The following is a 13,921-nucleotide window of genomic DNA, read 5'->3' as shown; positions in this document are numbered from 1 at the left end:
GAAGAGATGCACGTCCCGAGCATGTTGCTGCCACCACCATATTTGACAGTGGGGATGGTGTGTTCAGAGTGATGTGCAGTGTTAGTTTTCTGCCACACATAGCGTTTTGCATTTTGGCCAAAAAGTTCCATTTTGGTCTCATCTGACCAGAGCACCTTCTTCCACATGGTTGCTGTGTCCCCAACATGGCTTGTGGCAAACTGCAAACGGGACTTCTTATGCTTTCTGTTAACAATGCCTTTCTTCTTGCCACTCTTCTATAAAGGCCAACTTTGTACAGTGCATGACTAATAGTTGTCCTATGGACAGAGTCTCCCACCTGAGCTGTAGATCTCTGCAGCTCGTCCAGAGTCACCATGGGCCTCTTGACTGCATTTCTGATAAGCACTCTCCTTGTTCGGCCTGTGAGTTTAGGTGGATGGCCTTGTCTTGGTAGGTTTACAGTTGTGCCATACTCTTTCCATTTCTGAATGATCGCTTGAACAGTGCTCCTTGGGATGTTCAAGGCTTTGGAAATCTTTTTGTAGCCTAAGCCTGCTTTAAATTTCTCAATAACTTGATCCCTGACCTGTCTTGGACCTGTCTTGTGTGTTCTTTGGACTTCACGGTGTTGTTGCACCCAATATTCTCTTAGACAACCTCTGAGGCCCTCACAGAGCAGCTGTATTTGTACTGACGTTAGATTACACACAGGTGCACTCTATTTAGTCATTAGCACTCATCAGGCAATGTCTATAGGCAACTGACTGCACTCAGATCAAAGGGGGCCGAATAATTATGCACACACCACTGTGCAGTTATTTATTTGTAAAAAAAAAAAGTTTGGAATCATGTATGATTTTCGTTCCACTTCTCATGTGTACACCACTTTGTGTTGGTCTTTCATGTGGAACTCCAATAAAATTGATTCATGTTTATGGCAGTAATGTGACAAAATGTGGAAAACTTCAAGGGGGCCGAATACTTTTGCAACCCACTGTACTTCTTGCAGTTGACATTACTGTGATATATTACTTGAAACAGCGTCCTTATATTTACAGCATCGTCATCAGCATCGTTCATGTGAAAACTAATAATTAACATAAGAAAATTGCTGTTTGAGGGAACACACTCCAGGCATTTTCTCTGTTCTCCTTGGTATTTTCATTTGTCTGACTGAGGCAGATTTAGCTAATGTATTTGAAATGGTTAAAAATATACAATTCATTTGTGCCACCATCAAGGTTACTTGGCTTCCAACATAAACTGCCAAAACTGCAAAAAGTTATTCTAAGCACAGGCAATTTTTAAAATTGCCCCCAAAACGCTTGTGCACCGAATCTCTATGAGAAGATTCATATCAGCGTGGTTCGTGCACTGTGCGTTCAGCAAAATGGTGCCTGCACCATTTTTGGGGCAATTTTGGTATAATGAACGGTATAGGAACAGTCAAAGAGTTCATTTCCTGACTTGCGTCAGAGAGTGAATTAAAAAAACGTTTGGGAAAAGCGCTTTTCAGAAAACCGGTACGCCCACCCAAATCCTGGGAATCGAAGAAAAAAATTGCTGCTAAAAACCCCCGATGCAAACGCTAACACGAGCGGATGCAATGTGAATGAGGGCTAAGAGCTGTCACTATCAATCAGCAAGATGGTGGCAATTTTTCATTTTTTCAGTTGGGGATTGTTTTCAGGCCATCCGTTTTTGCTAACTCTGCATCCATTTGTGGGCTGCCTTTTTTTTTTTTATATGTTCACCATTTTGATGTCATTTTTTTGTAAAGTTGTTTTTGTTTTATTTAAATTTGATTTCAGAACATCAGAGTATTGATGCTGGCCTTGCATCAGTTTGCAAGCTGCCTTTTTTTCCTCAGCATCCCACAGCAGAATATCTGAATAATGATGGTCAATGAGATAATGTATGCAGTTTAAAATGGACCAAATGAATCCTGCTAAGGTGGAATTCAACTTGTCCATTTTTAAACTGCATAACATTGCACACAAAATCTACAAAATCTTACATCAACTCAGAATTATTTGCATTTTATTAACCATTCCCAACTTATACCATTATAGGGTAGGCAGCAATTTGCTCTAAATACAGGTCTTGCATGGAGCAGACAATTTGAGCGCCTGCATGCGCCTGGTAATTTGCGCACACTACGATAGTGCCCAGTGTATAAATTAGGTGCTGGAGTTCGGCCATGAAATAGCCAAACTCCAGCAAATATTGACTGAATGAGCCAGCAGCACAATGAGCTTAGCTACATAGTAGCAGATAGCGGCAAACATCGCGGGTGCGGTATATGGAGTTCAGCTACTGGGTCGTGGTCATAGGTGGAGTTAAATGTTGTTTAGATAGCTAACCAGATGTGCCCCCTTCCAAATATAGATAGCCATATGTGCAACCCTTCCCCCTCGTTTATATAGCCAAATGTACCCCCTTCCCCTGTTCAGATAGCCAGATATAACCCCCTTTAAATAGCCAAATGTGCTCCCCTTCCTCCGGTTTGGAAAGCCAGATGCTGTCCTATAGAAAGCCAGATGTGTCCCCCTTTAGATAGCCAGATGTGCCCCCTATAGATAGCCAGATGTGCCCCACTTTTTTCTGCTGCTGTTAACACTTCTGCACTCCTCTGCAGCGGGAGGGATAAAAGCAGAGGCATTTCAGGCAGCCAGCCACCTCTCACACGTGGGGGTGCAGTGGCCATGCTTAGTGCCCTCACAGTGCTGCGCCTGGGGACATATGTCTCCCCTTGTTCCCCCCACCTACGCCTCTGCAAACAGGCTATATAGGCAGAATTATTTGATCATTTTGTCATCATCTTGTTTAAACTGGACCCGAACTCTTGCACAGCAAACAATGAAAAGTCTATATTCCACATATACTGTAGATACTGGAAAAAAATCCACTGCTCTGTGTTTCTGTGTTTGTTTATCTAGCCAGATACCTGCCTTCTCAGTAGCTGTGAATAGACTGCAGAGAAGCTCTGCCAAGGCTCTCTCCTCATACATAAACACTGAGCCTTTCTGTGGACCCTGGAAAGCTTATCTAAGTTAACGCTTCAGGTTTCTTTTGGATCTCCTTAAATTGCAATGAATATTTTTTTCCCCAGAAAGGTTATCATGCTGTGGCTAATCTATTAGAGGAGAGAGAAAGGAATGGCTGACATGGCCAGCGTGGGCTCTGCCATCTGAACAATACCATCCTTAATAGTCCATGACATGGACTTTGCAATACAAAGACAGAAATCCTTCCTCTCTCCTGCAAAGCCCCTTCTCCATGTCAGGGGCAAGGAACTCATTCCCCTCTCTATGCTTCAGACATTTCTGACACCACCAGGCACCCCTGCCCCACTGAGCTGGTCTGATTGGCCATATGCAAAGAGAACATAACCGAACGGGCTCCCAGTATAATGACCTGTGTAGGAGCCAAATAATCTGACATATTCCGATAGCAAAGGGCAAGCAGCTGTGAATGGTTTACATGTGTTGTGAATTCTGACAATGACAAGCTTACTTTGATGATGGTTTAATGCTAATCAGTAAGTTATTATGATTTGAATATATATATATGTTTATTTCCAGGACAGAACAAGGTGGCAGTTGGTCCACAGTTGGATGTACCATTAAAAATAGCTTTGCTGATTCAACCATATGTTTTTGCAATCATACCACTAATTTTGCTGTCCTGTTGCAAGTATATGATGTCCAGGTAAATAATTTATCATAATATATTTGCATAATTTAACTTATCACTCTGTTGTTGTTGTAATCATATTGAATCACATTGGCAAAAAGGTAGATAATATATTTGACACTTTTTTTTTTTCAGTGTTTGCATACACCACTTAAAGGGAATCTAAACTAAGAGGGATATGAATGTTTCCTTTTAAAAAATACCAGTTGCCTGGCAGTCCTGCTGATCTCTTTGGCCGCAGTAGTGGCTGAATCATACATCAAAGGTCAGCGCAGGTTTAGAAAGTCATTATATGTAGGGAATGGTATTCTTCACCACAATATATCAAATACTCAGAGGTAGGTATCCGCCAAACATCAAAACTAGAAAAGGCTTACCAGCTCCCAACAACCCACATTATAAGGTTGTAAAATGGCTCAGGTCACAGATAACGTCCAGGGAACATCAGACGTCGTGAAGATCCAGTGGACATCCGTATGGAGGTAAATTTTCAGGAAGGTAACAGGCGGCACCATTGTCTATTGATTTACGATTGACCATTACATGCGTGCTAATCTTCCAGGGTTCCCTGTTTATGGGCCCCGTATGTGAGTTATTGTTTTTATATCTACTGCCCTTTAAAGAAATTTTATCTAAATAAACGGGTTACGCTTAGATATTGCCGTTTTTGTTTTCCTATATAAATTCCTAAAACTTTACCTCCATACGGATGTCCACTGGATCTTCACGACGTCTGATGTTCCCTGGACGTTATCTGTGACCTGAGCCATTTTACAACCTTATAATGTGGGTTGTTGGGAGCTGGTAAGCCTTTTCTAGTTTTGATGTTTGGCGGATACCTACCTCTGAGCATTTGATATATTGTGGTGAAGAATTTACCATTCCCTACATACAATGACTTTCTAAACCTGCGCTGACCTTTGATGTATGCCTGACTTCTGAACTTTTGGACATTGTTCTTCTGAGCGGCAGTTCCATTGTCCCTTGGCGCCGATATATTTGCTATTATATATTAGTGGCTGAATCACAGACCTGAAACAAGCATGCAGCTAATCCAGTCTGACTTCAGTCAGAGCATTTGATCTGCATGCTTGTTCAGGGGCTATAGCTGAAAGCATTAGAGACACAGGATCAGCAGGAGAGCCAGGCAACTGGTATAATTTTAATAGGAAAAATCCATATTCTTCTCAGTTTAGGTTCCTTTTAAATACAAAAATACTGGAGATTATCAGGGCAGTAATTAGATGGTCTTATAAACATTTAGGAAAATCACAAAAATGTCAGCATTTTCCAGTTAAATATGCTGTATTATATGACAAGGTGACTTTCCTTCATCTTGTGCATCTGCCATCTCGGCCTCATGCTGTCACAGCTAGGAGGAGGCATAACGCTTGTGCCACTTGCCACTTTCCCTTCAATAACAATTGAGATCATTGACCTTTCTCCCAGACTCAGTGGCATAACTACAATCATGGGGCCCTCCAGCGGAACTTTGATAGGGTCCCTTGCCTCCCCTTAATGCTTTTTACAATTTCACAAGGGTCATAAAATAAGTGTGGCCATCATGATATTTACACCCATAACAAGTGTAGCCACAAAACACCTGATCTGAAGTTAAGTCCCCAGTATTGGAGGAGGGGGAGGTTAGTAGTTGGTGCCCCCCACAGCTCTGGCCCCCCCGCGATTGTAAGGGCTTCTCCCCTCTAATTGCATCCCTGCTCCCAGCACATCAAGCAGTTAGTGGGGGGGGGGGGATAAGGTTTCAGTGAGTGACCTGGCAGAGGAGCATGGCATGGCGATGTGACAGTGACGTGAAGGCCCCTGGGATGTAACCTGGGGATGCGGTAATGGGAGAGGGAGGAGTCAGGGCAGCACTGACTGGAACTGAGACAGACTTATTGGCGTTGCCTCCATTGCTGTCTAGATGAATGGTTGGGTCAGATGATAATAAAGCTGATATCCCTGAGGAGTTTATGGTGGTGGTATGTTTATGATCTACATGATGATTGCAGACATGTGGATGCATGGAGATGGCATCTGGGTGGCCGGGTGATCGGTTGTGGATACTGGGTCACTGTGTATTTGCCAGGTCTAATGCCAGTCCTTTGTCCAGACAAAGTAGATCAGCACTGAGCACAACAATTATATTCCATTGCACACACAAAGATAATGATAACTTGCATAGACAAAGGGTAAATGACCAAGGGCAAAGACAAAGGGGAAAGGACAAATATCCCAAAAATGGTGCAAAAACTAGACCGCTATGGTTCATGTTCTTAGTGCTTAGTTGGTATCTCAATGGTTTGTGACTGCCCAAAGCTAACCTATCATTTCATAGATTCATTATTATTATTATTTAGTATTTATATAGCGCCGGCATCTTCTGCAGTGCTGTACAGAGTATATTGTCTTGTCACTAACTTTTCTTCAGAGGGGCTCACAATCTAATCCCTACCATAGTCTTATGTCTATGTATCATGTAGTGTATATATCGTAGTCTAGGGCCAATTTTAGGAAGGGAGCCAATTAACTTATCTGTATGTTTTTGGGATTAATCTTTTATTCTCTCTTCTCTTGGCTTTGGTGATGTAATTCATAGATGGAATTGTTTGTATACAATCATGTAATATACTTTTTATTTCTTTCTGTACACAGAGAAGTACAGAAGAAGAGTGGATCTTGAGAACCTTGACATTTATCGGATGTGGTGTATCACTATGTGCTCTTGTGGTGACCTTTATTCTATTTCTCGTTGTTGGGTAACTACTCATTGATATTGATATTATTGACACTAGTGATGGTGTTGTTTAATCTACTAGACTGAGAATGTGAATTCTATCACCCTCTTAAGGAACAAGAACAAATGTACAAAGCATAAATGCCCTTTTTGACTTTCATTATGAGAAGTAGTTGGTTCTTGATAACTAGCTAACTAAAGATAGAAAATATTATACAGTTTGAAGGATGACAACTGTTATGCTGGTACATTATATAGTATATCATAATAACTATGAGTGTTAGGAATGTCCTTGTTGGCAGCTGTATTTCATTAATGTTGATTTTAAGCATACCGGTCATTAAATTCCCGCTGCATGTGAACAAGTGCAGCATGTTTCAGCTCTAACAATTTTCAATGTATTTTTATGTAAAAAATATTTTTCCTTGAGAGGTTACAAGAATAAGGTTTCCTCCAAACCCTGTCACATGGCCTACAGCACAGGCTAAAAATTACACTGTTAGCGGCTATCAGACGGATTGTGTATATCAGGGGTCCCCAACCTTTTTAAGCCCGGGGCCCACTATCCCAACCAAACTTTTCTCTGAGGCCCCCCGGGGAGTGGGGGGGGGGGCGTGGTTAGTGGCGGTGGCAGTCCCCCCCTCTTTTTTCCTGATTTTGAGTGTAGTCTATAGGTAAGCAGGTGTTGCCCCCAGTATAGGTAGCTAACACAGTTATAAAGTTATAAAGCAGTGGTCTGGGCGCTCCTCAGTGTCACAGAGTTTATCCAAATAACCGTCTCAAGCTGTTGGGAGGATCACTTTACAGTGGGGATAGCACTCCCCTATAACATGTAGACGAAAGAGTCTGTACAGCGCTCACTCCTCACAGCAGTACATGAATTCCATAAACCACAGAGATTCCAGTTTTTAGTAGAAATGAATACTCTCACCGGCGTTCAAAGGCTGATTTGCCACAGATCAGCTGAACACGTGTTGTGTAGAATTCCAGATATCGCTCTCTTCCCTCTAGTACCACGATTTTGACTCCATTTTTCCTCAAAAAAATAATACACAATAGAACATAGCGTAAAACTGCAACTTTTGAATTTCCCAGTTCCTTTGCATGCCACAGTGAATGCACCTCCACACCATATGTGCTCCCCACTGTGTATATCTGTTTTGCAACCTCCACCGAACTGTGTAGAAAAAATGCCTGCTCACCAGATGGATATGCTGTCCTGTTACAGATCAGCAGTCATTCGTATGTATATTGCTCTTCTAAGTTCTCCACAGCAAAATTCCACACTGGTAGTACTTCTCCCTGAAGTGTACCTCAGAAGAAAACAACAGTACACATAGCGTTAACCTGTCACACTTCATGCTTCTTAGATGTGCTACTTGTGCAAAAGTTGGTGCACCCTCTCCTCCGTGCACACCCCTCTCACTCAGTGTCCTTACTACGGTTTCCCCAGACCAAACAATGCCCCTAACCGCTCACCAGATGTATAGCTGACCTGTCACGGATCAGTAAACAGCGTTTGGCGTGGCCTCGGCAGATCAGAGGACGCTAGCTGAGCAGCGGTGAGGACGTCCGAAACTTGTTTTAGATATGCGCATGAACTTTTACTAAATGTGAGTGTATTTTAAATCAATTTTATTGAAAATAAAACAGTGTTACGCTATGAGAGATGTGTATTAGTCCTGCAGGCAAAGTATGAAAGGATCTGGTTGATACCCCTACGCTGATGCCAAACGCTGTTTACTGATCCGTGACAGGTCAGCTATACATCTGGTGAGCGGTTAGGGGCATTGTTTGGTCTGGGGAAACCGTAGTAAGGACACTGAGTGAGAGGGGTGTGCACGGAGGAGAGTGTGCACCAACTTTTGCACAAGTAGCACAACTAAGAAGCGTGAAGTGTGACAGGTTCACGCTATGTGTACTGTTGTTTTCTTCTGAGGTACACTTCAGGGAGAAGTACTACCAGTGTGGAATTTTGCTGTGGAGAACTTAGAAGAGCAATATACATACGAATGACTGCTGATCTGTAACAGGACAGCATATCCATCTGGTGAGCAGGCATTTTTTCTACACAGTTCGGTGGAGGTTGCAAAACAGATATACACAGTGGGGAGCACATGTGGTGTGGAGGTGCATTCACTGTGGCATGCAAAGGAACTGGGAAATTCAAAAGTTGCAGTTTTACGCTATGTTCTATTGTGTATTATTTTTTTGATGAAAAATGGAGTCAAAATCGTGGTACTAGAGGGAAGAGAGCGATATCTGGAATTCTAGCTAACACAGTTGCCCCTGTATAAGGACTATAGTTGCCTCAGTATAGTTAGTTAGGTAGTATAGTTACCCTAATATAGTTGGTATAGTTACCCCAGTATAGCAAGTACAGTTTACCCATTATAGCAATTACAGTTAGCCCACTGTAGCAAGTACAGTTACCCCAGTATAGCAAGTACAGTTAGCCCAGTATAGCAAGTATAGTTACCCCAGTATAGCAAGTACAGTTAGCCCAGTATACCTAGTACAGTTACCCCAGTGTAGCAAGTACAGTTACCCCAGTATAGCAAGTATAGTTAGCCCAGTATACCTAGTACAGTTACCCCAGTGTAGCAAGTACAGTAAGCCCAGTATAGCAAGTACAGTTATCCCAGTATAGCAAGTACAATTAGCCCAGTATAGCAAGTACAGTTAGCCCAGTATAGCAAGTATAGTTACCCCAGTATAGCAAGTATAGTTACCCCAGTATAGCAAGTACAGTTAGCCCAGTATAGCAAGTACAGTTAGCCCAGTGTAGCAGGTACAGTTAGCCCAGTGTAGCAAATACAGTTAGCCCAGTATAGCAAGTACAGTTAGCCCAGTGTAGCAGGTACAGTTAGCCCAGTGTAGCAAATACAGTTAGCCCAGTACAGTTAGCCCAGTATAGCCAGTAGTTACCCCAGTATAGCTGCCCCAGCGTAGCTAGCAGAGGTGAACCTCTCCCCCCGCGGCCGCCGCTCCTGTTACCTTATGAGCGGGCGTCCGCTTCCTTCCTTATATTCCTCCAGCCGCGGCTCTCCTCTTCGCAGCATGTCGTATTACAGCAGCGCTTCCTGCGCGGCTGCTGTAAGCATAGCCGGCCTTTGATATGAGCGACCGGAGCGGTCGCTCAGGGCGCCGGCTTCCAAGGGGGCGCCTATAGCTGGTTGCCTATACTGAGGGCACCTACACCTGATTTCCTATACTGGTGGCACCAACACCTGGCTACCAATATACTGGAGGTACCTACATCTGGCTACCTATGGGGAGGATGGAGACCTTCAACTGACTTCCTATACTAGGGGCACCTGCACCTGATGTCCTATACTGGGGGCACCTATAGCTGGCTACCTTTACTAAGGGCTCCAACACCTGGCTACCTATACTGGAGGCACCTATGCCTGGCTACCTATGGGGGAATGGAGACCTTCAACTGACTTCCTATACTGGGGGCACCTATGCTTGGCAACCTATATTGAGGGGACCTACACATGAGATCCTATACAGGGGGCACCTATACCTGGCTACCTACCTATACTGAGTCTGAGGGCGTTTGGGGGGGGGAGGGGGGGCGCACTGCAGCTATAACGTGTGGTGCAAATTGTCAGTGCTGTGCTATCATTCTAAATGGGGGGGAGGCGGCTAACTGTCCCACTGATTGTTTTTATTAATATTCCTGAAAGGTTCTAGCCTTCATTTTTAAGTGTATTCAGGATAATGCACTCTTTCCATTCATTCGTGGTTATTAATAGTATTTTTTTCTTTTATACATATGTGATGTGTCACAGAGATCTGAGCATTTGACGTGATGTGTTACAACATCAAAAAGGTTGGGAACCACTGTCCTAGGAGATATCTCAGGAAAAAAGGGGAATTGCATATAGGCCTGTGTGTGTGTGTGTGTGTGTATGTATATGCACATGGGGGCACAAAAATCAGTTTTCGCTCAGGGCGCTGTGAAACCTAAGGCTGGCCCTGGCTGTAAGGAAGGGAAGGAGGCGGGGTAGTGGCTTCCTGTAGTGGCGATATGCATCACCGTTACCATGGGAACTGCTGTCCCGGCTCCCTTGGCTCCTTACAGCAGCCGCGCAGGAAGCGCTGCTGTAATACGACATGCTGCGAAGAGGAGAGCCGCGGCTGGAGGAATATAAGGAAGGAAGCGGCCGCCCGCTCATAAGGTAACAGGAACGGCGGCCGCGGGGGGAGAGGGAGAAGCCGCGGCCCCCCAGAAATCTGCCCAAGGACCCCCAGGTTGGGGACCCATGGTGTATATCATAACATTAATTTGGAGAAACTTGTAGTGAGGAACAATTTACTTAAACTAGACCAAGCTTAATGTAGAATAGAATAGAATAGAATCAACCTTATTCGGCAAGTACGTCATTTGACTCGGAATTGGTTGTGGTACACATGGTAATGGCATTACAAGACAGTGCAAGACAGTACATAGGACAGACATGGCTATGACAATATGACTTAAGATGAACATGGCATTGACAATATAAGAATGTCTTCACAGTCATCAGAGCACGCATTCAGTGTGTACAGACAAGACTTGGGAGTGGGGCAGAGTTCGGCAAAGGGATACTAGCAGTTCATGGTGGGCATCAGGAGAAGAGATGCTACTCAAGGGACTTGGGCCTTGCAACATGGGGGCTAAGAGTTCAGCAGGAGAACAGCCGGGGGGGGGGGGGGGGGGAGAATGTGCTGTCTGTTGCCTGCCCTGCACTATTATTATTGTAGTATCACTGACCAGCAGTATGGTAGGACAGAGCTTGACCTGCATGCGGTCAAGCAGTGCAGCTCCACCCACAATGTGACCCCATTATTACTCTACATGGGACTAGGGGTAGTTTAGTTATGTTTCTTTCATTGAAGGGTCATTTTAAAGGCCACAGCTTACAGAGCTGTAGGGAAATAAGGTACACCTGGAACTGGAAAGAAGAGCTTTTAAATTTAAATAAACATAAAAATATATATATAAATTACTGTATATAAAAACCAAGGAATTTAAAATAGATACTGCTAAAAAAAAAAATACACTAAGCTAATATTTTCCACAGTTAAGGTGGCCACACACCATACAATCTTTTAAATATCTGTTCAATTTAAGAATTTCAAGCAATTTTTCTGAAGGATTGTCACATTTCAAAAATATGACCAATGTACCACACACCTATGTTCACTTTTTCTCCAATTATGATAAAAATGATTGGAAACGCTGAGAAATTTGCTTGGGTGTGTATATTAATAAATTGACAATCTAACACACACCCTACAATCTTTAGAGAAATTGAAGAAAAATATCTGGCATTCCGGATAGATAAAAATCGAAAAAATCGGGAAATCCGATCGGATTTTTCAGTCGAATGAAAAAGAAAGCTTTCGATTTTTTCGGGAGATCCGATCGTTTTTATCGAATTGCCGTAAATCGGATCATTTTATTGTATCGTGTGTGGCCACCTTTAGACTTAAGATTTGAGCAATCATTTTATTGTACGTATCATACTTAATGTGGACCTGAGCCGAAAATAAACTGATGAGAAACATCTATCCTGCTACTCATTTTTAGAATCCCACAGATTTATTTTCTGTTTTAAAGCTTAAAAAGGTTTTGTCTCAGCTGAATTACAGTACTTCACATAGTCTGACACAGCTCTGAGCCAAAATCTGACCGATCGATTGAAATCAATTTGCAGCCGATTTCAATCGATCTGACATGCTGGAAAATCTAGGTTGATCAATTTGCATTGGACCTAATGTAAATCTGATGGCAAAAAAATGCCATCAGATTGATTTTCAATAGATTTCATACTGAAATCTATTACAAATCTGTTCCTAGTAAAAAAATTTCCTAAACACATCAGATAAATCATAAAATCTATCTGATGATCTATCTGCTGCTAATCTAACGAGTGTATCTGATACTGATCTGCAATTGTTAATGTAGAGGAGTACAGAATCGTTGACAGGACGCAGCCTTGTGGAGTCCTCGAGTTGGTGACTCTTGGTTGTGAAGAGATATCACATAGCTTGACCACTTGGGACCTGTTGGACAGGAAGTCCGTGATCCATAGGCGTATGGTTGGATGGACCTCAAGTGCTGCAAGATTGTTCTGTAGTATTAGCTCCAGGGAGATATTGATGAGATCATTGGTGCACCTGTTTGCTCTATACGCAATCTGGAATGGGTCCAGCAGGGGTATGATGGAGCACTTGAGGTGGGACAGGACCACCCTTACAAAGTACTTCATGATAACTGATGTTAGAGCCACAGGCCTGTAGTTGTTGAGATTAGAGATTCCCTGCTTTTTAGGGACAGGATTATGGTGGATCTCTTGACACACCCTGACACTTTGCCATCCTGTAGTGACTTGGTGTAGACGGAGGAGAAGATGAGAGCGAGCTGCCATGAGCAAGTTTTCAGGCAAGCTGTTAACACACCCTCAGGTCTGAAGGCTTTTCTGGTGTTCAACGTTGTCAAGGGGTGCAGAACATCGACCTTGCATACACCTGGAGAGAGTGGTGAGCTCAGACATGGGCCATGAGGGGTAGGCAGGTGATATTGGAGGCCCCATCATTCCCATCTGGATCTAAAACCTGCAGTAAAAATTGCTGAGATATTTGGCTAGCTCAGAGCAAGGTGCTACATGTGGGTGGGTTATAGTTGGTAGTAGCCTTGAGCCAGACTGCTTGTGGGTCATTTGAGCAGAGGTTGTGCCTCATCTTTGCGGCGTACTCCTTATTGGTGGCTCTGATTTCCTGGTCAAGGTTAAGTTCTCCTGGTTGCCGGATTTGTGCGCTTTCTGAGTTGTCATAGTTTGTTTGAGAACCACGGCTTGTTGCTCGTAAATACTCTGAAAGACTTGGTTGATATACAGAAGCCTAACAGAAACTGATGTGACACTGTCTGCCCATTCATCCAAGTTTTGCACTTCCTGTGCCTTCTAGTCGGGGGTGAGCCTGGGGTGCCTGATTTTCTCTGGCGCTTATGGGAGTGGTTAAATTAACTGCGCCCAACCACATAACCACACCCATGTCCTGCCTAATCACACCCACACCCAGGGGCGTAGCAATAGGGGTTGCAGAGGTAGCGACCGCATCGGGGCCCTTGGGCCAGAGGGGCCCCATGGGGCCCTTCCTCAACCAAAGCATTAACTGTTTATTGGTCCTGTGGTAGTAATAATCACCTCTATAGATGCTTTGAATCGTAGTAATCATTAACAAACTGTTCCCCATCCGATTCTTGCACCTCTAATACTATGTATGACCAAGGCAGGTTTTGTTGCGCCGTATCAAGTGTTACATATAGAGTGTTGGGAGGGGCCCCATGTAAAACTCGCACCGGGGCCCATAGCTCCAAAGCTACGCCACTGCCCACACCTTCCACCTCTTTAAGCATACATGTTGTTGCACATATGCTGAAAGTATGGTTAATAATTCCAATGTGTGAAGGGAGCGGGCTGGGTGAAATCAGGAGTGCGTTTATTGAACATT

General features: G+C 43.6%; 1 protein-coding gene across 1 annotated transcript in view; it reads left to right on the top strand.

Moving 5' to 3' along the window:
• The window catches only part of ADGRD2 (adhesion G protein-coupled receptor D2), a 463,372-nt gene that overhangs the window by 97,357 nt on the left and 352,094 nt on the right, over positions 1-13,921 (top strand). The window contains exons 11-12 of the mRNA XM_068247950.1: positions 3,567-3,693; positions 6,334-6,437. Coding sequence (XP_068104051.1) covers positions 3,567-3,693; positions 6,334-6,437 — 231 coding nt within the window. The remainder of the gene's footprint in view (positions 1-3,566; positions 3,694-6,333; positions 6,438-13,921) is intronic.

The sequence above is a fragment of the Hyperolius riggenbachi genome, chromosome 8 (assembly GCF_040937935.1).
Source record: "Hyperolius riggenbachi isolate aHypRig1 chromosome 8, aHypRig1.pri, whole genome shotgun sequence".
Taxonomy (NCBI): Eukaryota; Metazoa; Chordata; class Amphibia; order Anura; family Hyperoliidae; genus Hyperolius; species Hyperolius riggenbachi.
The sequence above is the reverse complement of the archived record's forward strand: the minus strand, read 5'-3'. Positions and strand labels throughout refer to the sequence as shown.